Source organism: Chlorocebus sabaeus, chromosome 5, assembly GCF_047675955.1.
Source record: "Chlorocebus sabaeus isolate Y175 chromosome 5, mChlSab1.0.hap1, whole genome shotgun sequence".
NCBI lineage: Eukaryota > Metazoa > Chordata > Mammalia > Primates > Cercopithecidae > Chlorocebus > Chlorocebus sabaeus.
Window position 1 is genome coordinate 19,123,587 of NC_132908.1, and position 24,722 is coordinate 19,148,308.

At 38.2% G+C, this 24,722-nt stretch overlaps 1 protein-coding gene across 6 annotated transcripts in view; it reads left to right on the plus strand.

Moving 5' to 3' along the window:
• Positions 1 to 24,722, plus strand: part of REXO5 (RNA exonuclease 5) — a 43,485-nt gene that overhangs the window by 7,940 nt on the left and 10,823 nt on the right. For 4 of the 6 annotated variants that reach the window (XM_007987253.3, XM_007987235.3, XM_037989770.2 and 1 more), the window contains 10 exons: positions 375 to 501; positions 1,560 to 1,656; positions 7,102 to 7,242; positions 9,782 to 9,870; positions 11,185 to 11,300; positions 12,423 to 12,561; positions 12,719 to 12,813; positions 13,801 to 13,903; positions 17,445 to 17,548; positions 18,283 to 18,403. In XM_007987253.3, coding sequence (XP_007985444.1) covers positions 375 to 501; positions 1,560 to 1,656; positions 7,102 to 7,242; positions 9,782 to 9,870; positions 11,185 to 11,300; positions 12,423 to 12,561; positions 12,719 to 12,813; positions 13,801 to 13,903; positions 17,445 to 17,548; positions 18,283 to 18,403 — 1,132 coding nt within the window. The remainder of the gene's footprint in view (positions 1 to 374; positions 502 to 1,559; positions 1,657 to 7,101; positions 7,243 to 9,781; positions 9,871 to 11,184; positions 11,301 to 12,422; positions 12,562 to 12,718; positions 12,814 to 13,800; positions 13,904 to 17,444; positions 17,549 to 18,282; positions 18,404 to 24,722) is intronic. The other 2 variants (XM_007987274.3, XM_073015215.1) reach the window with 2 other exon arrangements.

Here is a 24,722-nt window from a genome sequence, read left to right on the forward strand (position 1 = left end):
AAAACTGAAATTCTTAAAGCCAGCCATTTGATTACCTGGCTTAGGAAGGACTGCAGAGTAGGTTGGGATCTTAGGGATGACTTTGTTTGATTCCAAACAAATCTTAATCAATAGGACAGTGAATTTAAATGCATTGTGTTTTGCTTGGTATTTTACTTGATTTGAATGCAATAAGTATTTATCTCTATGGATCTTTATTTGAATTCTGTGCAATAATGGCTGTCTTCCAGTTTCAGGCAGATAGTGAATGATGATAAATTCTATTAACTCTCACGCACTGCTTTTCCTGCTCCTTCTTCCCTATTTCCCCTCTATATGCCTGTAACTGACTTAAGGCCATCTCTCTTAACTGTGTTGGTTTGATTTCTCGGCAGCTGGTGCCAGCTTTTTCATCAAAACCACCTAAACAACGTAGTGGTTTTTGTTCTGCAGGGAATGAGTCAGCTACACTTTTACAGGTTCTATTTGGAATTTGGATGTCTTCGAAAAGCATTCAGACATGTAAGTTAAGAAAACTTTGCACTAGGGGCTGAGTCTGTCCTCCCATTCTGAGACTAATACATGTGTCAGGGACCATGCTCCTTGGAAACCTAACTGAACAAACAGTAGGGGATATATAAAGCAAAAGGACCTTAGAAGCCTCATGTAGATTTGTCTCTGATTTTCTTTGGAAATCTAGGCAAACACTTATTCCCAGGTTATAATCTGTAGCTCCTAGGTTGATATTGTTCTATTTTATTTGGGCTATGATGTTTTCAAAAATTATAAAATATATATACAAGCTGTGTTTTCTGCCTCTCTTTAAAAAAATCACAAGATTGGGCACCCTTAAAACAGTATATGGAACTGAATAGCAGTTGTCATCTTTAAAAAGAGGCACCTGCTTTCCATTTTCCCATAGCCTCTTCCATTTCCTAGTGACCCATTTCATCCATTTATTCCTGAAGGCATTTGAGTTGGTGAGACCTAATTTAACGTCCCTGGGTCACCATTTTCTTTTTTTGCTTTCATTTATTGAGCACTCCCTGTGTGTCAGGCTCTCTATTAACCATGGACCACATGCTACACATACCATCTTCAGTTATCACAATAGTCTTATAAATAGATACTTTTTAATTTCCATTTTGTATGTGAGAAACTGAGTAACTTGCCCAAGTTCTGGCCTGTAAGTGGTAGCGCTGAAATTTAAGCCCAGGTGAACCTGAAGCTGAAGCTCTCAACCTTTTTGCCCTGTGGTACCATCTGTTCTGATGGCAATGGCATGCTTTCCAATGAAATAATAGATTTGGAAGAACTTTGAAAATACAAAGGGACTTTTCTTGTCTAAGTTGTACGTTTCTTTAAAGTTTGTCTTTTTTACGATGTATAATCACAGGGATCGGTTAGCGTTGTGTGGCTTCATTTACTTAGTCACTTTTCTATATTAAGGAAACAGTTCTCATTTTAAAATGCTAACAATTACTGTCTATAAAAGCACTGAGCTGACAATAAAAGTCCAGGCCTTTCACAGTATTTTAGCTGTTCAACCATTTTTTTAAAACCTGTTAATATATTTTCAGAAATTCCGCTTGCCTCCACCATCATCTGATTTTCTAGCTGATATTGTTGGGCTACAAACAAAACAAAGAGCTGGAGATCTGCCCAAGACAATGGAAGGTATAGCTATGATGCTGGTTTGATGATTTGCTCACTCTAAAAGATGTGGATATGATTGTAAGTAGGTTTAGCACAACAGAACTCAATTCTAACTAACTTAAGCACAAAAACAATTTTTGTTTTTTTGAGATGGGGTCTCACTCTTGTCACCCAGGCATAAGTGCAGTGCTATGATCACACAGCTCACTGCAGCCTTGACCTCCCAAACTCAAGCAGTCCTCCCACCTCAGCCTCCTGAGTAGCTGGGGAACTACAGGCACATGCCACATTCCCAGCTAATTTTTTTTTTTTTTTTTTTTAAGAAATGGGGCTCCACTGTGCTGCCCAGGCTGGTCTCAAACTCCTAAGCTCAAGTGATCTACCCACCTTGTCTTCCCAAAGTGCTGGGATTATAGGCATGAGCCACCATACCTGGGCCACAAGAATAGTTTTTTTAAGGAAAACTGGGCAGGTACCCAGGGAGGTTAGATAGCAGGAACCACAGCCAGGGTTCATGCCTCAGAAACCATCTGGTTAGATAGCTAAGGATACCTGGGTATCACTAACATTGGACTGTTATGAATTACTCTGAATAATTTCTAAACTGTCACTGGGTCTTTGTACCCACCAGTGTACAGGTGGGAAGGAAGATCATGCCTTTGACTAATATAAGGGATACTTGCTGATACTACTCACAGTGAAGAATAAATAGGCAGGAGGTTTAGATACTAGCCAGCTGCAAGATTCATGATAGCAGTGTTTTTCAAACTATGGGTTGTGTCCGATGAGCAAGTTTTAGCTAACCTTTTTGGTTTTGCCAGGAGGTGAGTGATAGAATAGTATAGGACTTATCAGAGTTCATTGCATATAGTAAGGTTAGGTATTGTTCGATGATACTGTATTTTGTGTTCAGAAATTAATTGAATAATATCAACCAGTGTTGAAAAAGTAGTGAGGAGTAACTTGATTTCTTATCTCCTCTAGAAATGTGCTTGTATTATCCTCTGTCCTAATCCCCACTTCTAATTTTCTATCCTTCCATTGTTCTCTTCTTCTCATGGATGCCCATTTTTGATCTGCAGTTGTATTTGATTTGATCTGCATTGTATTTTAAACATCTGTGATTAAATCACAGAGTAATCATTATGAGATTCTAGGTTCAAGCAAAAACATCACGTTGTGAAAGAAAAGATGTAATCAGGAAAAAGAAATTTGACATGTTTGAAGAGTACAGCTTGTTGGGCATGCTGAGAATAGGAGGAGGCAGTGATGAGAGACAAAGCTGGAAAGGCAGATTAAAGCCACACCCTGCAGGCTTTATTTTTATTTCATTTTTTATTTTTATATTCTGTACCAGCCACAGAGAGACAACCTGCAGGCTTTGAATGCCATGCCAAAAGAATTTGGATTTTATTCTGTAGGCCTTGAGGAGCCAGAGAGGTTATGGCAACTTGTCTATCCTCTTAAGTATTTCACTTCATCTTCCCATGCTAAATATCACAGTCCCCAAGGCATAGTCCCTCGCACTCTGATCTTTGTTAATCAGTCTTTCCTTTGGAGTATTCGTCTGTTTTTGCCAAGTTCACCTATTAGTTTTCTTTGAATGACTCCTATATCATTATCTCTAGGTCTGATGCCCTAGCTTGCAGGCCTGCATTCTCAACTGCCTGCTGAATATTCCAATTGCTATTTGGATATTCTACTGTCCTCAGTCACAACATAGCTAAAAGCATTTTTCTCATCCTCAAGTAATGGGCTCTTCATATTCCCTCTTGTTGGTGTCATTTTTCTCTAAGACACCAGTGTTGAATTTTACGATTTTCTTTTGGCTCCCTATCCCCAATCTGTCTGCATGCCTAATTCCCTTTGCTCCTATAAATCTCTATTCAGATGTCAATTTAACAGAGACCTTCTCAGATCATCCTATAAAAAACATAAGACAATAACCCTTTTCCTGCCCCAACATTTCCTATCCTTTTCTCTTCCTTTTCTTCAAAGCCCTTATCTTACCTGATATATTACATATTTATTTGTTTATTATCCATATTTCCAACTAGAAGTTAAATTTCATGAGGAATTTTATTGGTTTTGTGCATTGGGAAATTCCTAGTGGCCAAAACAGTGCCGGGTATATAATAAAGTTATAGATAAATATTTAAATATTTTGCTGGCTGAATTGAGTTTTTTTTCACCATGTTCTACCAGTTTTTTGTGTATGTTTTATATATATCCCTTTTCCTCCATCCCTTTCACTATCTTAATTCGGATGCTGGTAACAACTTTTTTTTGAGACAGAGTCTTGCTCTGTTGCCTAGGCTGGAGTGCAGTGGGATGATCCTGGCTCACTGCAACCTCTGCCACCTGGGTTCAAGTGATTTTTGTGCCTCAGTCTCCTCAGTAGCTGGAACTACAGGCAGGCACCACCACACCAGCTAATTTTTGTATTTTTAGTAGTGACAGAATTTCACCATGTTTGACCAGGCTGGTCTTGAGCTCCTGACTTCAAGTGATCACCCGCCTCAGCCTCTCATAGTGCTGAGATTACAGGCATGAGCCACTGCACTTGGCCTTCTTTCTTCAACATTTAGTTCCGGGGTACATGCGCATGATGCGTAGGTTTGTTACATAGGTAAATGTGTGATGTGGTGGTTTAGTACACAGATCAACCAATCACCTAGGTATTAAGCTCAGCCTCCATCAACTATTCTTCCTGATGCTCTACCTCCACCAACCCCTCTGACAACCCGAAATGTGTGTTGTTTACTCCCCATGTGTCCATGTGTTTTCACCATTCAGCTCCCTCTTATAAGTGAGAATATGTGGTATTTGGTTTTCTGTTTCTGTGTTTGCTGAGAATAACGGCTTCCAGTTCCATCCATGTCTCTGCAAAGGACGTGATCTCATTCCTTTTTGTGGCTGCGTAGTATTCATGGTGTATATGTACCACATTTTCTTTATCCGATCTATCATTGATGGGCATTTGGGTTGATTCCATGTCTTTTCCACCTGCATGTATCTTCATAACAGAACGATTTATATTCCTTTAGAATATACCCAGCAACAGAATTGCTGGGTCAAATGGTATTTCTGCCTCTAGCAGATGCTCATAATTTTTTGGCCAGAATTACTGTAAAGCCCTTTCTAGCCTCTTTCTACTTCATTGTCTTTCTTTCTTTCTTTCTTTATGTATATTAAAAAATTTAGGCCAGGTGCAGTTGCTCATGCCTATAATCCAAGCACTTTGGGAGGCTCAGGTGGGTGGATTACCTGAGGTCGGGAGTTCGAGACCAGCCTGACCAACATGGAACAATCCCATCTCTACTAAAAATACAAAATTAGCTGGGTGTGGTGGTGCATGCCTGTAATCCCAGCTACTCAGGAGGCTGAGGCAGGAGAATCACTTGAACCTGGGAGGCAGAGGTTACGGTGAACCGAGATTGCGCCGTTGCACTCCAGCCTGGGCAACAAGAGCAAAACTCCGTCTCCAAAAAAAAAAAAAATCTAGAGACAGGATCTCCCTCTGTTGCCCAGGCTGAAGTGCAGTGGCACAATCTAAGCTCACTGCAGTCTCAAACTCCTACATTCAAGCCATCCTCCTGCCTCAGCCTCCTGAGTAGCTAAGACTTGCAGTCATGCACTACCATGCCTGACCAGTTTTTGTTTTGGTAGAGACTGGGTCTTGCTCTGTTGCCTAGGGTGGTCTCAATCTCCTGGACTCAAGCAATCCTCTTGCCTTGGCCTCCCAAAGTGCTGGGATTACAGGCATGCCATGCACCCAGCCTCTACTCCATTTTTTACAAATCTTTGAGGTTGATGTTTCTTAAAACACTGCTTTAATTATGTCACTTCCACTTTCAGGAACTTTTTGTGGCTTCCCATTATGTATTGAATGGTGGATGAAAATTATCCTCTTCTCTCAACTTTGTTTCCTATACTTGTCTCTTGCACAGACTTTTTTTTCTTCATCACTGGTCTACTGCCAAACCAAGTTTACTCTACGTTTCTGTCTTACCTGGAATGCCCTCTTCTACTTATGATACTTTGGCTCTTTTCCTCACAAGGACCAACTACTCACTTAGGCCATCTTGAGCAAGTATTGTTTGAAGAAGGATATATGTGGGTAGAAAGCCAGCAGGAACCTAAGTGCCCCTAGTGAAGAGATTTTCTCCAACCCTCTCATAGCATCTACTTACCTGTGTGTGTATTTTCCTCTTCTGACTAGTCAGTTCTCGCTGTCTCTCTCTCTCTCTCTATATATATATATATAATATATATATATATATATTTTTGAGACAGAGCCTTGCTCTGTTGCCCAAGCTGGAGTGCAATGACACAATCTCTGCTCACTGCAACCTCCACCTCCCAAGTTCAAGCAATTCTTGTGCCTCAGCCTCCTGAATAGCTGGAATTACAGGTGCATGCCACCACACCTGGCTAATTTTCGTGTTTTTAGTAGATATTGGGTTTCACCATGTTGGTTAGGCTGGTCTTGAACTCCTGACCTCAAGTGTTCTGCCTATCTCAGCCTCCCAAAGTGCTGGAATTACAGGTGTGAACCACTGTAACTAGCCCAGTTCTTTATATTTTTTAGTGAAAATTCTTAAAGCAGGCAGTCTGATCAACTGATTTTTCCTTTTAAGAGCATGTCTTGATAAGGAATATCAAGTCATTGGTCAATCTATAGATGACCTCTCTTGAGCCGGGTCATACCCTTAATCCAATCAGTAATGGTCCCTGGTTAAAGAACAAGCTTTTGCTGCTTAAATAGGTGGCTGAGGGTGGAGTATATTTAGCTAGAATGAACCGTAAGGGAGTGACAGGCACTGTAAAGAACAGGTTGAATATACCAACTATCTGAATTCTGTGTTTTTTTAAGACTCAGTTAATCTTTTCCTTTCTTGATCTCTGACACTCCAGTGTAAAGTATATTCTTCCTCCTATCCCTTTATTGTTTTAGCTCGTTTGGGACTTCATTTTCTCAGTGTTTTTTTTTTTTTTGTTTTGTTTAGTTTTGAGACAGAGTCTTGCTCTGTCACCCAGGCTGGAGTGCAGTGGCGCGATCTTGGCTCACTGCAAGCTCTGCCTCTTGGGTTCACGCCATTCTCCCACCTCAGCCTCCTAAGTAGCTGGGACTACAGACGCCCACCACCATGCCCGGCTAATTTTGTTTTTGTATTTTTAGTAGAGACAGGGTTTCACCATGTTAACCAGGATGGTCTCGATCTCCTGACCTCGTAATCCACCTGCCTCCGCCTCCCAAAGTGCTGGGATTACAGGCATGAGCCACCATGCCCTGCCTCTCTGTGTTCCTATAATTGTAATAGATTGCAAGCCCCTAAATGGTTGGGGCTGAGTTTTATACATCTTTTGATCTTCCCTGTGCTTAGCCTATGCAACCTCAGGAGACATGTCTTCTAGGGTTCTTAAATACACATTCTAATATACGTTCAATTGTTTTTCTTTTAGGGCCTTTACCTTCTAATGCAAAAGCCACCATCAACCTTCAGAATGACCCCATCATTCAAAAGTATGGCTCTAAGAAAGTGGGCTTGACCAGATGCCTTCTGACAAAGGAGGAAATGAGAACGTTTCACTTTCCATTACAAGGTTGGCTTAGGCCTAATCTGATATTGCCAACAATGTAAAAATATCTAACAGCTTATTTAAATACTACTGTTGGAGATTGATTTATCTGGCTGTTTTCTGAATGGCTTATTCTTATTTCATCTTCTATTAATGAGGAAATATCTTAAGCACAGTGTATCCCAAAGTGTGTGATGTATATTGTGATTGGCAAAGTGATGATTTTAGGTAGTACATGAATGTGACATTGAAGAGCATTGAAATAATATTTAATGAGAAAGTTATTCCCTTTCCTTTTCATTCAGTTTTCTTTCATTTCTTTATATTAAAAACAGTTAGTATGTCTTTAATATTTTAACACTTTTCCAATACTTCTAATTCTCCTCCCACACTGCCCCCACATTTCTTTAACAAATAGAGCAGGTCTAGGCTCAGAGCCTTGGTCAATTATATAGCAAGAATTTAATAAAAGTACTTTGATTTCATTTTATTTTCTTTGTTACCTCCTAATTATAGCAATGATAATTAAATTTCCTTTTTTTAAAATGAGATATAATTTAACATACCACACATTTCACCCACTTAAGGTTACAATTAAGTATTTTTTACTATCTTCATAGAGTTGTACAGCCATCACCACAATTTTAGAACACTTCTATCATCCCAAAAGAAACCCTATAGTATAATTTCCCTCCAACTCCTGAGCCTTTGACAACCGTTAATCTGTTTTCTATATATAGATTTACCCATTCTGGATATTTCCTGTAAGTGGATGTGCAATATGTGGTCTTTGTGACTGGCTTCTTTAACTTAGCATAATGTTCTCAAGGTTCATCCATATTGTAGCATGCATCAGTACTACATTTATTTTCACTGCTTAATGATACTGCCATTGGATAGACTGTTCATTGGGTGATGGACATTTGAGTTGTTTCCACTTTTTAGTTATTATGAATAATGCTGCTATGAACATTCAAGTACAAGTTTTTTGTGTGGACACATGCTTTCATTTCTGTTGGGTATATACCTAGGAGTATAATTGCTGGGTCACATGATAACTCTGTGTTTAACCTTTTGAGGCACTGTCAGTCTGTGAAAGCAGCCATACCATTTTACATTCCCACCAGCAACATACGAAGTTTCCAGTTCCTGCACATTCTTGCCAACATTTGTTATTATCTTGTTTGAATATATCCATCCTAGTGGCTATGAAGTGGTGTCTCATTGTGATTTTGATTTGCATGTGTCTGTTGGCTGATGATTTTGAGCAACTTTTCATGTGCTTATTAGTCATTTGTATAGCTTCAGAGAAATGTCTATTCGGATCCTTTGTCCATTTTTAAATTGGGCTGTATTTTATCATGGAATTATTGGAGTTCTTATATTCTGGATGCATAAATTTTATTTTTTTAATTTATTTTTTTAAGTTGGTGTGGATGTGTTTTATAGGTCCCAGGCACCATACTAAGTGTTTTTTTGTACATTAACTGGCAATCCTATGATATATGAACTAAATTTTAACTCCATTTTATAGATGGCTTTTTCTCTATTTATTTTAACATATTTATAACCATCTTTTTCTTGAGGTTGCACTACTGTCTCATGAGCACGTAGTAAGGGCAGTACTGCTGACACCTATAAAACACCACTGATAATATAGATAAGGTAGGCTGCAAGTATAGTGTCTCTGAGATTTGGGGCTGCCTTTCTTCTCTGGGATAGACCATATTTTGATTCTTTTAATTGCGATTAGTTGGAAATTTCACAGTACTGGGAATCAGAAATCAGTCAAAGGTTTGCCTAGCCCCCTTTGTTCCTTGTCAAACAAGATTTAGATGTTACCTTTACTGCTCCAGCCTCTGCCTGAAGGTAGAAGTCTTCAACAATTCAGATGCTTTTGGGTCTCTGAGCTAAATATGCATGGTTATTGACTCAGGGTACACAAATAGAGGGAGTACCTTAAGTCTGTAGCTGAGCCTCTGTAGGAAACATGTGATTCCAGAAAATGCAGGCAAGGCTCTGAATAGATGTTTCAGAGGAATCTTGAGGGTTGAGTTGGGTGGAGGGACATGTATGGTGAATGTTACTTAAACTTGCTTCCTGCTGTGAAATCTTTTAGATCTCTATTATGATGGAATCTCATTCCTATTTTCTCTTCCTGTATTTAGGAAAGAAAGATTTCACATACAGTTATTTGCATACTTTATTCATTCTTTCTTAGCGCTGACATGGAAAGGGCCTAATGACTTTGAGTTTAGCCATGATTTAGTTATCTCTTTTCTCATGAGGAGGAAAAATTGTTACTTGGCAACTGCCAGGAAGTTCAAGCCCCAGAATCTCCTCCTAACAGCAAGCCTAAGTTATTCTTTCAATATAAAAATGAGTAGATGGAGAAAAACTTGAGGACAGAGATTGTATCTTATTTAGTCTTTGTATTTCAAGTGTCTAACATACTGACATATCTGACTAAAATATCTAGTATTTTAGTTTTACCTGCTTGAATCTAAGGGTGATGTTTACCATCTCTATTCTAAAGGCAAATATTTTCTTCCTTTTTTCCTAGGTTTTCCTGAGTGTGAAAACTTTTTACTTACCAAATGTAATGGTTCTATAGCAGACAATAGTCCTCTCTTTGGACTTGACTGTGAAATGGCACGTACTACTTTTGATTTTTCAATTGGAGTGTTACAAGCTGAGGTCTAGTAGAAAATGATTTCTTGAGTCTATTGCACCAATGAACGAATACATTCATTTCTAGTATTCTGTTTTAATAGCTGAAAGTAGGTCCTTTTACTCATACTTTAGAAAACTTAGATCTGTATTCCAGGATAAAGAATAAATATCCCATAAGTGGCTGGGTGCAGTGGCTCACACCTGTAATCCCAGCACTTTGGGAGGCCGAGGTGGGTGGATCATGAGGTCAGGAGATCAAGACCATCCTGGCCAACATGGTGAAACCCCATCTCTACTAAAAATACAAAAAATTACCTGGGCATGCTGGTGCGCACCTGTAGTCCCAGGTACTCGGGAGGCTGAGGCAGGAGAATCGTTTGAACCCAGGAGGCAGAGATTGCAGTGTGCCAAGATTGCGCCACTGTACTCCAGCCTGGTGACAGAGCGAGACTCCATCTCAGGAAAAAAAAAAAAAATCACATAAGTTTTCCAACTAGTTACTATGTTTAATCAAGTCTTTGCACATTACTATAAGTTGATTCCTTGTGTTTGAACAAGTATTTTGTTGTTGGTTCTATGAGGACTTTGCCTTAATTGTTGGTTTGGCTTAGTTTTACACCTTGAAGACCAGAAGTAGGATTTCTCTCCTTAAGTTCCCCTCATGCTTTGCTTTATCTAATTGTAGTAAGCCTCTTTTCAAAGACAGTGCATCCTCTTTCAGTACTCAGGAAACAGTTTCTCAATTCTTAATAGAGTAACTAAGACCTAAAACTTGAGAATCTGACATATCAGGGTGTATATCCTGTCCTTGCCTGTTAGTGGCTATGTCACCTTGGACAAATTCCCCTAACATATCAGCCTGGGCTTCTCCCTCTGTGAAGTGGGGGTAATAATAAAGACTACCTCAAAAGGTAATTATGAGAGTGACATATATAAAATGCTTAGTACAGCACTAGCTGATAATAGAATGGGCTTAATAAAAATTACCTATTAGTGGTATTTAGCATAATACTGGATATAGTACACACTCCATAAATGGTAGATACAATTATTAATACTATTTGCATTCATCTTCCTTGTGCAAATTACACTGTGTTGATCCTCTTAAGTGTAACATTCAGCAGCCTGCCCAGCTTTAATTTCACTCACACTAGATCCTCTAGTAAGCAAGTTTGTGCCATTGCTGCAGGGACCCTGGTAGATTAGAGTAGATGGCAGTTGACATAGTGCAAATAGTAAGAGGAAGCAATACCTTCCACAGTTCAGCAGACTGACTACATCTTGGTCTTTCAGTGCCTCACATCTAAGGGGAGAGAGCTAACACGCATCTCACTGGTTGCTGAAGGAGGCTGCTGTGTTATGGATGAACTGGTCAAACCTGAAAATAAGATTCTGGACTACCTCACCAGGTATTTTTCACCTTGTCTTCAGCTCTTCTGAGAGCTATCAGACTAGAATGGAATAATTCTTAAGAAGAATGGCCCACAGCTTCAGTTTAGTTGGGTTTTATCTACTTAAGTATTATCAAAGATTAGGGCATCACATAGGTATATTTTAATGCTGAAATTGCACAATGTCAGTGTATAATGCTCTTGCCCTTCTTGATCTTCAATCTTCTTGTGACCTAAGTCAGCAGAATATTATCTTCCTTATTCCAGAATCTCCCAATTATAATCAGTATCTACAACTGCCAAACAGCTGGAGCTTTGCTTTCTGATAAGACCTCATCTGAAAATCTGCAAATCATCATTTGGCAGTCAAGTGATGTTAGAGCTTAATGTGCCTTGACCCCCAAAACACAAACAAAACTATTATTTTTCATAACAGAAATTCGAAGCTCAAAATGTTAGTCTACTTTTCCAAAGATTAGCATGTAATTTCAGAATGTACACACAGTGACTAGGCAAGAAGCCAGTGAAACATTACTGTTCCCATCCATTGAAGTGGCACTGGTGGATTCATGACTACTTAGGGACAGAGAGGCAATGATAGTGATAAATAACTGTCCTATTAGCAGACTTGACAATTAGATTCTTAGGGAACAGTCACGTGTGGCAAAGTTGTATGCACAAGCATGTTTGTCACAGTATTGCAAAAATGTAGGTATATAAATGTCTGAAAGTAAGGGATTAGTTAAAATATGTTGCATCTGTATGATGGAATACTCACTCTGTAACCATTTAAAAGGATGTGCTAAAATAGATTTATTGATATGAAAATGTGTTTATGACATATTACAAAGGATAGATTTGTTAAAAAGCAGCTCATGCATTATGATTACATTTTTATAAAAATTAAATATATACCTGAATCTATATCAAAAGTATGGAAGGACATTTAATAAAAATGTAAAAAGCGATCATCTCTGAGTGATAGGATTATGACTAATTTTTAATTCTTATTTGTCACTTTAGACACTAAGCATATATATATAAACTATAATTTTTTAAAATGTTATTTTTAAAATGTCTTTCCAGAGAGGAAAACTTGTTAATATCCTCGCCTGTCCATTTCTCTTTTTTTATTGAAAGCTTTTCAGGAATCACGAAGAAGATTCTTAACCCAGTGACGACCAAACTCAAAGATGTACAGAGGCAGTTAAAAGCACTGCTTCCTCCTGATGCTGTGTTAGTGGGCCACTCCTTAGATTTGGATCTCAGAGCACTGAAAGTGAGTATCTGATTTAGGACTTTGTATTTTCAGTATAAATGCCTGTTCCATTTATCTCAAATCTAAAGTCTTGGGCTCTTCTCCCCCACCCTGCTAGCCCAGTTGTTTTTTCCTTTAGCATAAGACATTACTCATTTTATTCTCTTTTCTTCCTCAGATGATACATCCATATGTTATTGATACATCATTGCTTTATGTCAGAGAGCAGGGCAGAAGATTTAAGCTGAAGTTCTTAGCCAAAGCTATTTTGGGGTAGGTTTGCTTATATACTGTAATATTGTTCTGACAAACTGCATGCAAGTTAGCATATAGTATCTAATTTAATGCATATTGCAAAATTCAGGATTTCTGCTCTCTTTGTTTATAAACATTATTTTTTTGCATTTCTTATGAAATGAAGAAATTGTAGCAATAGAGACAGGGGTTTACATTCATAGTTGAGGCTTAATGGATAGAACTGAACCATGAAGGCAGAAGAGGTAACCAAAATTTCAAAACATACCTATATGCCTATACAAGATAGTGTAACATACTTATACTGTCCTATTGTATTAAGACACATATGTACAAAGGTGTTCATTATAACATGGTTTAAAATAGCAAAATAGAAAAACCTCAAATATTCTAGAAGTCTGAGTAAATTATGGTTATCTATATTATTGAATATTTTGTTGTTCAAAAGAATATGATAAATCTGTATGTTATATGGAAACCTCTCTAAGACACTCCTGAGAATAAGAGATGCAGAGCAAGATTTATATATGCCTCAATATTTATATGATATAGATTAGATTTAGTTCTATCTATAGACATAGGCATATACATATATTAAGCTTTTTAAAAACACCTAAGAAAGTATTTAAGTATGTATAGACACTTATATACAAATAAAAAAGTTTCAGGAAGGCAATTTTAAACAATGGTTAGATCTAAGAAATGGGCCTGCCCCATTTCTTAGAGAGGGGACTGGCCGGGGAGTCAGCTAGATGCTTTTTGTTGGGTAGCCTTTTGTCCACATGCTATGCTTGCTGTGAACAAAGCCATTCCTGATTGTTCTGCACCCCCAGTGCCTCTTGCAGGGCCTGGCAATTAGCTGGAATAAAGGAACCTTGATTGTTGTGATGCAAATCTAATTACCAGAATTCTAACATTTTATATGTAATCACAACACTTGAGATGGTTGAAAGAGCCTATCATTAAAAGTGCTGTGAGTATGTCAATTTTATACTGACTTTCCAGGAAGGATATACAGTGTCCAGACAGACTTGGTCATGATGCCACAGAAGATGCTAGAATAATCCTTGAATTGGCTCAGTATTTCCTTAAGTATGGCCCAAAAAAGGTTAGTATCTTTGACCAGTGTGTTCACCTTTCTTAAAAATCATAGGACTAGATCAGTCTATCATAGACTACCAACTCCTGTTACCTATTTTTATGAAAATGGCAGTGTGGGCCGGGTGCAGTGGCTCACGCCTATAATCCCAGCACTTTGGGAGGCTGGGGCGGGCAGATCACCAGGTCAGGAGTTCAAGACCAGCCTGGCCAATATGGTGAAACCCCGTCTCTACTAAAAATACAAAAATTAGCCGGGTATGGTGGTACATGCCTGTGGTCCCAGCTACTCGGGAGGCTGAGGCAAGGAGAATCGCTTGAACCAGGAAGGTGGAGGTTGTAGTGAGCTGAGATCGTGCCACTGCACTCTAGCTGGGCAACAGAGCAAGACTTCATCTCAAAAAAAAAAAAAGAAAATGGCAATGTGATTGAAGCCTAGCATATATTTTGAATTAAGACCCATATCACTAGCATAATGTAGTGGTTAAGTATATAGTCTCTGCAGTTGGGCTTATCTGTTTTAAAATATATGTTTTACTATGCTGTATAATCTAGGGCAGTTTCTCTGAACAACATCAGTTTTTGGATGTATAATAGGGGAATACACACTTTTCTAGGATATTGTTGAGAGTAAATGAGATACTGTGTATAAAGTTCTTAGCACAGTGCCTTAAATATATTAAGCACTATACTGGTGGCATGGTGATTATTGTAGTTAATACTAATAGTTGTAATAATTATAAAAATTCTGCATAGATTTTAGTTTTCTTGGAGTAGGGGGAGCATATAATTGTTTCACCAGCAGTTCAGTGGGTACAGATTAGAACAGCACATAAGGGAGACATGGAAGAGGACACAGTCTCTGACAAACTTTATTATAATGCATTCTAACCTATTAGATTGTCCCATTGCATAATACATTCCATCATGACTCCATTATAAAATAAATTGTACTCCACATAGAATAATAAGCAACAGCCAGACTTTGTGTCAGATGGTAAAAAGATATTCTAACAGATCTTCTTTGAGCATATAGATAATAATAGCCACCACTCACTGAGGTCTTAAGTGTATTATTCTAAAATGCCATATATACATTATCTTATTTAATCCTCACAACAGCCCTGTGAGTTAACCATTATCATTCCAATTTTATACATGAGGCTTTTGAGGTTATCAAAGGTTAGATAACTTATCTGAGGTCCCACAGCCAGTCAGAGATGGAACCAGAATTGAAACTCATGTCTGTCACATTCTGTCTTTTATCTATACCAGGGGTTAGCAAACTTTTTCTGTAAAGGCCAGTTAGTAAATATTGTAGGCTTTGCAGTTTTGCAACTACTCAACTTGCTGTGGTACTGCAAGAGCAGCCATAGACATTATGTCAACGCAGGTGGGCACAGCTGAAATAAAACTTTATTTATTTACAAAAAAATATGTATTAGTGTTTGCTAATCTCTGCTCTCACTACAGCAGGTTCTAAAACCCTTTTGGTCTCATGACTCTTTTGTTAATGTGGGTTATATTGTTACCCACACAGTGGTGAGTTCAATCAGTTGGTGGGTGTTAACCCAATGACCACTACCAAAGAAGATTTACTTTTTTATTTTTATTTTTTTTGAGACAGAGTCTCACTCTGTCTCCCAGGCTGGAGTGCAATGGTGCAATCTCTCTTCACTACAGCCTCTGCCTCCCTGGTTCAAGAGATTTTCCTGCCTCACCCTCCCAAGCAGCTGGGATTACAGGTGCCTGCCACCACACCTGGCTAATTTTTTTTTTTTTTTTTTTAAATTAGAGTTGGGGTTTTACCATGTTGGCCAGGCTGGTCTCAAACTCCTAACCTCAGGTGATCCACCCATCTCGGCCTCCCAAAGTGCTTGGATTATAGGCGTGAGTCACCATGCCTGGCCCAAGGAGGATTTAACAAGGGGATTTTATTACTTTGCAACAAGTAAGAACACCAGGGATAGTTTCCAAAGCACTATCTCCCCAAATGAAGGCAAAAGCAGGGCTTTTATTTTGCTAGTTGGCTGAGTCACTGCATGTGTAAAGGCAGGGTTTGTTCCTTGACACATACATGTATAGAAAATGGAGAATAAGTTCCTCCCTAAGTGAGATTTTTAGCATGGTAATGCAGAGAGTTTGCCAAGTTCATCTCTAACTTCAGCCATCTCTGGTTCCAGCTGGTTTTTGTCTTGCTGTAGCTGGTCTTCTTCCTGTACCCTTTTGAAACAACAAGGTGCAACAGGGGTTACACTTTTATAGTGTGCACCTGAAGACCCAGGGACTCTGGGTTACAATATCTATCAACATTTACTATATTAGAAATTGCATAAATTTTAATATTAGTTTGAGATAAAGTTTGAGATAATATTAGTTTGAGATTAGTTTGAGATTTGTGTTTATATATTAACACAAATCACTTTTTTTTTGAGATGGGGTCTCACTGTGTTGCCTAAGCTAGACTGGAACTCCTGGGCTCAAGGGATCCTCCTACTTCAGCCTCCTGACTAGCTGGAACTTCAGCATATACAGCCACTCTGTCCAGCTACAAATAACTTGCTTTTATGAAAAAAAGAATTTTCCATAAACATCAGTGGAAAGAGCATCATTGTTTTAGGTATTTTTGTGAAACCTTTTAACATCTAGCGTAATAGAAAACAAGTTACTTTTCATATCTGCTTTACATTCAGTCTCTTATGTCATATAGTTGGAGAAGGAAGGATCTCACCCCTTGTGAGACCTCTGGAAACCCCAGGATTCCCAAACCACACTTGGGGAGCTTAATTATGCTTGATTTCCAGTGAAAATTGTATCTCACTTGGATAAAAACTAACCAAATCTGAATTAAGCATGAGCTTTAGTTAATAATGATGCATTACTATTGTTTGATTAATTGTGACAAATGCACCCTACAAATCTATTACTAATAGGTAAAAATGGGGGCAAGCTGTATGGGAACTCTGTACTATTTTCATAATTTTTCTGTAAATCCAAATTGATTCTTTAAAAATAAGTTTATTTTTAAAAATTTGTAACTTTAAAAATTATTCTCTCTACATCACAACTCCCTGGTGGGCTCCCACTTTATGGAAGGAGAAGAAATATCAACTAGAATAGACTTCTCATGATTTTGTGTTAAGCTAATAAATAGTCTTTTTAAAAAATTTTCTTGTAAAGCCATTCTTTTATCATTTCCAAAATTGCATGTGTGCAGAGAGGTAAATTTTAAGTGACTGACTATTGGATGAGTGATGAACCAAAATTGTCATCTTTTTTCAATCAGCCCTACTTGGCCCTTCCCCACATTCATGTAACAACATTTGTAGCTGGTAACAGATTGCCGTTCTTGGCTAAGCAGCCATAAACCATCTGGTAACTGTTGAAGCCATCCCAGGGCTGTGGCAATGGCAAAGCCACTGCCTAAGAAAAGAGAGAAAATTATTCAAGTGGATTTTTTGCTTTTCGTTATTGTTGCTTTTTGTTTGTATTTCTTTGAGCATCAAATGCTTTGCAAGAAATTATATTTTTACCACTTTATTTTCTTCAAGATTGCAGAACTAAATCTAGAAGCACTAGCTAATCACCAAGAAATAAAAGCAGCAGGCCAAGAGCCTAGAAACACAACAGAAGTACTTCAGCATCCAAACACAAGGTAATATTTTCAGTTTGAAACAAGAGCAAAGACAAATGGAGTATCTAGTTTCTTGTTTAACAACACCTGAGAATGTTTTTATCCTCTTTTGAGTCTATTGAAAACTATTTACCAAAAAGTAAATAACATTTATCACAAAAACCACAGAAAAAATAGCACCTTCTAGCCTTAATATACAGTATTTAATTTCTAATTTTCTGAATCTAGTGGCTGGTCTAAAATGATATCCTTGACCAAAAGAAAAAAAAAAAAATGATTGGAATATGTTGAACCTAGGTAGCACTGGGAAAGATGATAGACTAGTTGGTATTTTGGCTAGAAGAGTCAATCTGTAGCCTTGTTGTATTGCCCAGACTATGAAAGACACACACACAGACTCAAAAGGGCTTTGTCTCCAGACTATGGCAAATGTATCAGATCTTTAGCATTTTGCCTACACTTTGATAGAGAGCTTTGGGTATATTTCTTGTTTATCCTTCCTCTCTCTATTGAAGCCACACTGTCTAAAACAATTTTCTATGATGATGGAAGTGCTCTACATCTGTGCTATCTGGTTTGGTAGCCGCTAGTCACATTTGACTAGTGCAGTTGAGGAACTGAATTTTTAATTTTATTTAATTTTAATAGCTATATATTGCTAGTGGCTACCATGTTGTATAATGCAGGTATAGAGAAATAACTGTCAGGTTCTGGAAAACTGTTGTTCTTACCTTAACTCTTCTACTTCTTTATAGTGTTTTAGAATGCTTGGATTCAGTGGGTCAGAAGCTTCTTTTTTTGACCCGGGAGATAGATGCTGGTGAACTTGCATCTTCCAGAAACTGTCAAACTATAAAGTGTCTTTCAAATAAAGAGGTGAGTGTCCTGCTGAACCTTTGCAGGTTATATTCAAAGCAGAGGGGAATGTAGCCCTTTGCACCCCATGCAAGTGTCAAACTTTTTTAAATCAGCAACCCTGGCTACAGTTAGTAAGTCTGGCTTCTGTCTCACATCTTTTATGGAGTACCTAAGTCCTCATAGGAGCAGAACTGTCAGCTGCCAATGCCTGCTTCCAGAGCCTAGCAGGCCTCTGGGTTTGGGCTTGCCTATGTATTTGAGTTTCTGTTGTGTTTCTGGTTCATGGAAATGTTTATCTTGGTTTTGAGCCTAGCTATATCTTTTCAATTTTTTTTCTTTTTATATTTTATCTATCATTGCTGTATGTTAAGTCAGAGAGGCTGCATCAAACATGAGCTTACTGTGTTATATTCAGAAGATCTGTGTTGTTGTTTTTTTTAACATTTTGTTTGGAAATAATTTCAACCTTACGGAAGCGTGCATGAATGGTAGAACACCTGTATACCTTCTATCTAGATTCACCTTTTTTAGCACTCTGCCCCAGTTGCTTTATTATTTTATGTGTACCCACATGCGTATGCTCTCTTATGTACACACTCTCTTCCTTCCTCTCTCTGTATGACATTTCCTGAACCAATTGAGAGTAAGCTGCATATATCATGGCCCTAAATACTTCAGAGTGTATTTCATGAGAATATTATTTTACATAACCACATCTTACATAGTTACCAATTTTAGTAAATCTAATATTGTCCTGGTACCTTTATCTACTTTTCATCTGTATTCTAATTTTCTTAGCTGACCAAATAATGTCTTTATAGCACGTCTTTTCCCTTTGGAACAGTATCATTTTTAGGGTCATGTATTACAATTACTTGTCGTATCTTTTTAGTCTCCTTTAAAGCTGGAACAGTTCCTCCACCTTTCTTTGTCTTTAATAACCTTGATACATTTCGAGTAATGCATGCCCCCCTCCCTTTTTTAACAGAGTTTTGCTTATTTTAGGTTTGTGTGGTGGTTGCTCATGATTAAATTCAGATTATGCATTCTTAGCCAAATTTCTTGGGGTCTTGCATCCAGAGGCAGTTATTATTCATCTGCCCCTCTTTTATGCTGTTTATTTTGATCACCTGGTCAAGGTGTTGTCTGCTTTTCTATTGCAGAGTTCTTGTTTTTTCACTTAATTCTAATAAATATGTGGGGAGATATTTTAAGAACATGCCAGTATTGCTTGAGCGCAGGAGGTCAAGGCTGCAGTGAACTATGATCGTTACCACTACACTCCAGCCTGGGATTACAGGTGTGAGCCACTAGGCTCGGCCAAGTGTTCCTTTTTTATATGTCTTTTGCTTGAGCTTGTTGAGCTTTTGGAATTTGTGGGATTATCATTTTCATCAAATTAGAAAAAGTGTTGACCATTATTTCTTCTTTCACCACCCTCCCCTCCTTTGGGCACTCCCACTACATATGTATTAGGCTGTTTAAAGTTGTTCCATAGCTCACTGATGTGCTGTTCATGTTTTTTCCAGTCTTTTTTCCTCTCTGTTTTATTTTAGATTGTTTCCATTGCTATGTCTTTAGGTTTCTTATTGTGCTGCAGTATCTAATCTACTGATAATCCAATCCAGTGTACTTTCACCTCACACATTGTATTTTTTACCTCCAGAAGTTAACTTTTGTTCTATTTTATATCATCCATGTTTCTAGTTAACATTCAGACTTTCCTCTAGCTTCTAAATTCCAGAATATAGTTACAATAACTATTTTAACATCCTTCTCTATTAATTTGATAATCTGTGTCATTTTTAGATTAACTTAAATTGATTGGTTTTTTCTCCTTATTATGGACTGTATTTCATTCTTCTTTGCAGTCTGGTAGTTTTTTGTATTGGATACTGGACACAGTGAATTTTAATTTGTTGGGTGCTATATATTTTTATATTTCTATAAATATTTGTGAGCTTTGGTCTGGGATGTGGAAAAGTTACTTGGAAACACTTTGGTCCTTTTGGATCTTCTTTCTTTCTTTGCTTCCTTCCTTCTTTTCTTTCTGGTGTTTTTTTTTTTTGAGACGAAGTCTCGGGCTGTCCAGGCTGGAGTGCAGTGGCGCCATCTCAGCTCCCTGCAAGCTCCGCCTCCTGGGTTCATGCCATTCTCCTGCCTCAGCCTCCCAAGTGGCTGGGACTACAGGCGCCCGTCACTGCGCCAGGCTAATTTTTTGTATTTTTAGTAGAGATGGGATTTCACTGTGTTAGCCAGGATGGTCTCGATCTCCTGACCTCGTGATCCGCCCGCCTCGGGCTCCCAAAGTGCTGGGATTACAGGCATGAGCCACTGCGCCTGGCCTTCTTTTCTTTCTTATGTTGCCCATGCTGATCTCAAACTCCTGGCCTCAAGTAATCCACTCATTTCAGCATTCCAAAGTGCTCGGATTACAGGGGTGAGCCACTATGCCTGGCCAGATCCTTTTGAATTCTTGCTTTTAAGGTTGGTTAGGTGGAACCAGAGTAAATTTTGTCCCACTACTAAAGCAAAACCATACTAAGTACTTGATCTCCATAAATTATGAGATTTTACACTCTAGCTTTTGGGAATCTAAACTATTCCTGGCCTTGTGTTAGCCCGTGTGATTGTTTCCTCTAATCCTTTTGGGCGTCCTTTCCTTGACCTCGCATAGTTTACTTACATGGATACACTAATCCCTACTCAACTGAATATTTGAGGGAGATTGTTTATAGATCTATCGGTTTCCTAGCTTTTAAGGATCACTGTCCTTCATTTTCCGATATCCTGAGAACTGCTATTCTTAGGATTTTTTTTTTTTTTTTTTTTTTCTTCTGCGCACTTACATGGGCCTCAAGGGCTCTTTGGGCATTATTATTGTTATTGTAATAGACTTTAATTTTTAGAGCAGTTTTAGGTTCACAACAATATTAAATGGAAAGTATAAGCTGGGTGCTGTAGCTTACACCTGTAATCTCAGGACTTTGGGAGGCCAAGGTAGGTGGATCTCTTGAGTCCAGGAGTTTGAGACTGACCTGGGCAACATGGTGAAACACTGTCCCTACAAAATATCAGCCAGGCTTGGCGGCATATGCCTATTATCCCAGCAGCTTAGGAGGCTGAGATGGAAGGATTGCTTGAGCCCGGGAGGTGGAAGTTGCAGTGACTGACGTATAATCGCACTACTGCACTCCAGCCTGGCGACAGAGTGAGACCCTGTCTCAAAAAAAGGAAAGTACAGAGAGTTCCCATTTACCCGCACACCCACCCACACAAACAACTTCCACCACTATCAACAACCTGTACCTGAGTAGTACATTTGTTAAAATCAATGAACCCACTATGACATATAATTACCAAAGTCCATAGTTTACATTAGGGTTCTGTCTTGGTGTTGACAAATGTATAGTGACATATATCCACCATTATATATCATATATATCATACAGAATAGTTTCATTGACCTAAAAATCTGTGATGAATGTGCTCTGCCTGTTGGAAACCACTGATTTTTTTTTTTTTTTTTTTTTTTTTTTTTTTACTGTCTCCATAATGTTGCCTTTTTAAGAACATCACATAGTTGGAATCACATAGTATGTAGCTTTTTCAGACTGACTTCTTTCACTTAGTATATGCATTTAAGTTTTCTCCATGTCTTTTCACTGCTTTATGGTTTTTTCTTTTTAACACTGAATAACTATATATTTCCTGGATTTACCATAATTTATCCATTCACCTGCTGATAGACATTTTGGCTGCTTCCAAGTTTTGGCAATTATGGACAAAGTTGCTATAAATGTCTGTGTGCAGGTTTTCATATGTACATAAGTTTCCAACACATTTGGGCAAATACCAAAGAGTGCAGTTGCTAGATTGTATAGTAAGAGTATGTTTAGTCTTGTAAGAAACTGCTGAACTTCCAAAGTGTCTACGATTTTGCATTCCCACCAGCAGTGAATGAGAGTTCCTGTTGCTCCACATTCTTTTCAGCATTTGATGGTGTCAGTGTTTTGGATTTTGGCTATTCTGATGGATATGTATTAGTGTCTCATTGTTTTAATTTGCAGTCCCCTAATGACATGTAATGTGAAGCATCTTTTCGTATGCTTATTTGCTATATATATGTCTTCTTTGGTCAAGTGTCTGTTCAACTCTTTTGCCCATTTTAAAAATTGCATTGTTCATTTTCTTATTGGTGAGTTTTAATAGTTCTTTGTATATTTGAATAACAGTCTTTTAACAGATAAGTCTTTTGCAAATATTTTCTCCCAGTCTGGCTTGTCTTCTCATTCTCTTTAATCATATATTTTTTATAGTTTCTTAGTTGTTGGAGGAGAGAGGGTAACTCTAGTCTTCTGTTATTCAATCTTGGCTGGGGATGGAAATCCTTGTAAATTGTATTTGAGAAATTTAATGGTAGTCTAATTTTCTTGGCTTTGTAAGTTATTTTTACCGAGGATTTACTTTTCCCTTTTTGTTTATAAAGTCTAATTGTTTTACTAAGCTATGTCTCAGAGTTGATCATTCCAAGTCACTTTTTCTTGGTACCTGAGGCGCCCTTCAATATATAGGTTATAGTTTCTTTTATTTCCAGAGGTTTTCTTGGATTGTATTTTCAAGTATTTGGTTCCATTGCTTTAATTTTCTTCCTCATAGACTTCACTTATGCATGTATGTTGTGCCCCCTTGGCCTATCTTTCATTCATCTACTTTCTCTCTGATGCTTTTGATTTCATTTGTACACTCCTAATTCTTTCCATGCTTTTCATTAATGCCTTTTATTAAAATTTCACTTGAATCTATTCTTTCTTGACAACTTGTAGTTGCTTTTTCATATCCTCAAGTGCTTGGCTGCTAATATTCAATTCAGTTTATACTGTAATGTTAACTGTATCCTTTAGCTCCATGGTTGATTTTTTTTTTTTTTTTTAGGGGGAATAATTTTCATCAGCTGAAATGCTTCGATTCTCACTTTATTTCTTGGTTTTTGTTTTTGAGACAGAGTGTCACTCTGTTGCCCAGGCTGGAGTGCAGTGGCATGAGCAGAGCTCACTGCAGCCTTGACTTCGGGGCTCAAGCAATCCTCCTGCCTCAGCTACCCGAGTAGCTGGGACTACAGGCATGTGCCACCATGCCCGGCTAATTTTTAAATTTTTTATAGAGATGAGGTCTCATTATGTTGCCCAGGCTCATCTCAAACTCCTGAGCTCAAATTATCTTCCCACCTTGGCTTCCCAAAGTGCTAGGATCACAAGCATGAGCCACCGCGCCCAGCTGTTGCTGTTTTTTTAACAGTAGTTTAGATTAATATGGTCTACTATTTTCTAATTTTACTGATTTGTTTTTGAATAAGGTTTTCATTCAAGAGCGTCTCTTTTACTCTGCCTTCCTCAATGCAGTTTTTTGTTCTTCTTCTGTGCTTTTCCTCTACTTATCAAAGAATTCTCTCTCCCTTTCCTCTTCTCCTCTCTTCTTATTGTAGCAAAAAACATAAAATTTACCATCTTAACTGTTTTTAAGTATACAGTTCAGCAGTATTAAGTATATTTATGTTCTTGTGAAAGAGATCTTAGAACTTTTTTATTTTGCAGAAGTGAAACTTGGGCTAAGTTTCTTTGTATGCCTTGTGACTTATTGTTGTTGGTATTGTTGAGGCTTGGGCATTTGAATAAATAGCCAGTTGTCTTTACAGACTGCTTCGTGCAGGGGGAGACCTTCACCATTCAGCCTAGTTAGAAATTTCATGACCTCCCAAACCTGTTCTGGAGATTTGTCTTCTCTGGAGTTGTGCATGTGCCTTTAGTTGTTTCCTGAGCCCCTTGTCCCTGCTTCTTTTCAGAGCCCATAATCTCTTTCTTCCCCTGGTTTCTTACTGCGGCTCTAACATGCCATGGTGATCACATCTGTTTTCAGTGGCTTCCAAACAAGGCTGTCAGTCCTGTCAGCCTTCTGAGTCATGCAAGACAGAAAATAGTCCCTCAGACAGCCCCCACACTACTCAGAACATTGGACACATGGTCCACTCTTTTGTTTCCATCCCAAGAGAGGATCTGTGGTGTGGGAGAAGCCCTATTATGTCAGATAGGGAAGGATGTAAATGAGACCACAAAACATCACAAAGTTTCCTTTCCCATTTACTGGAAACCCTTCTTGGTTTCATGCTGGTCTAGGTACTATATAGCTTTTCATCTGGTCTGTACAGTTCTCTCAAAGGTGTTCTGGTCCATATATTGTTGTTAACTCATTGTCTCTGTGGGAGAGTAAGAAGCTAAAGTGAAGCTTTCTAGTTCTCCATTTCCAGAATGATGGTGTGGTGTTGACGGAAGGGAGGAAT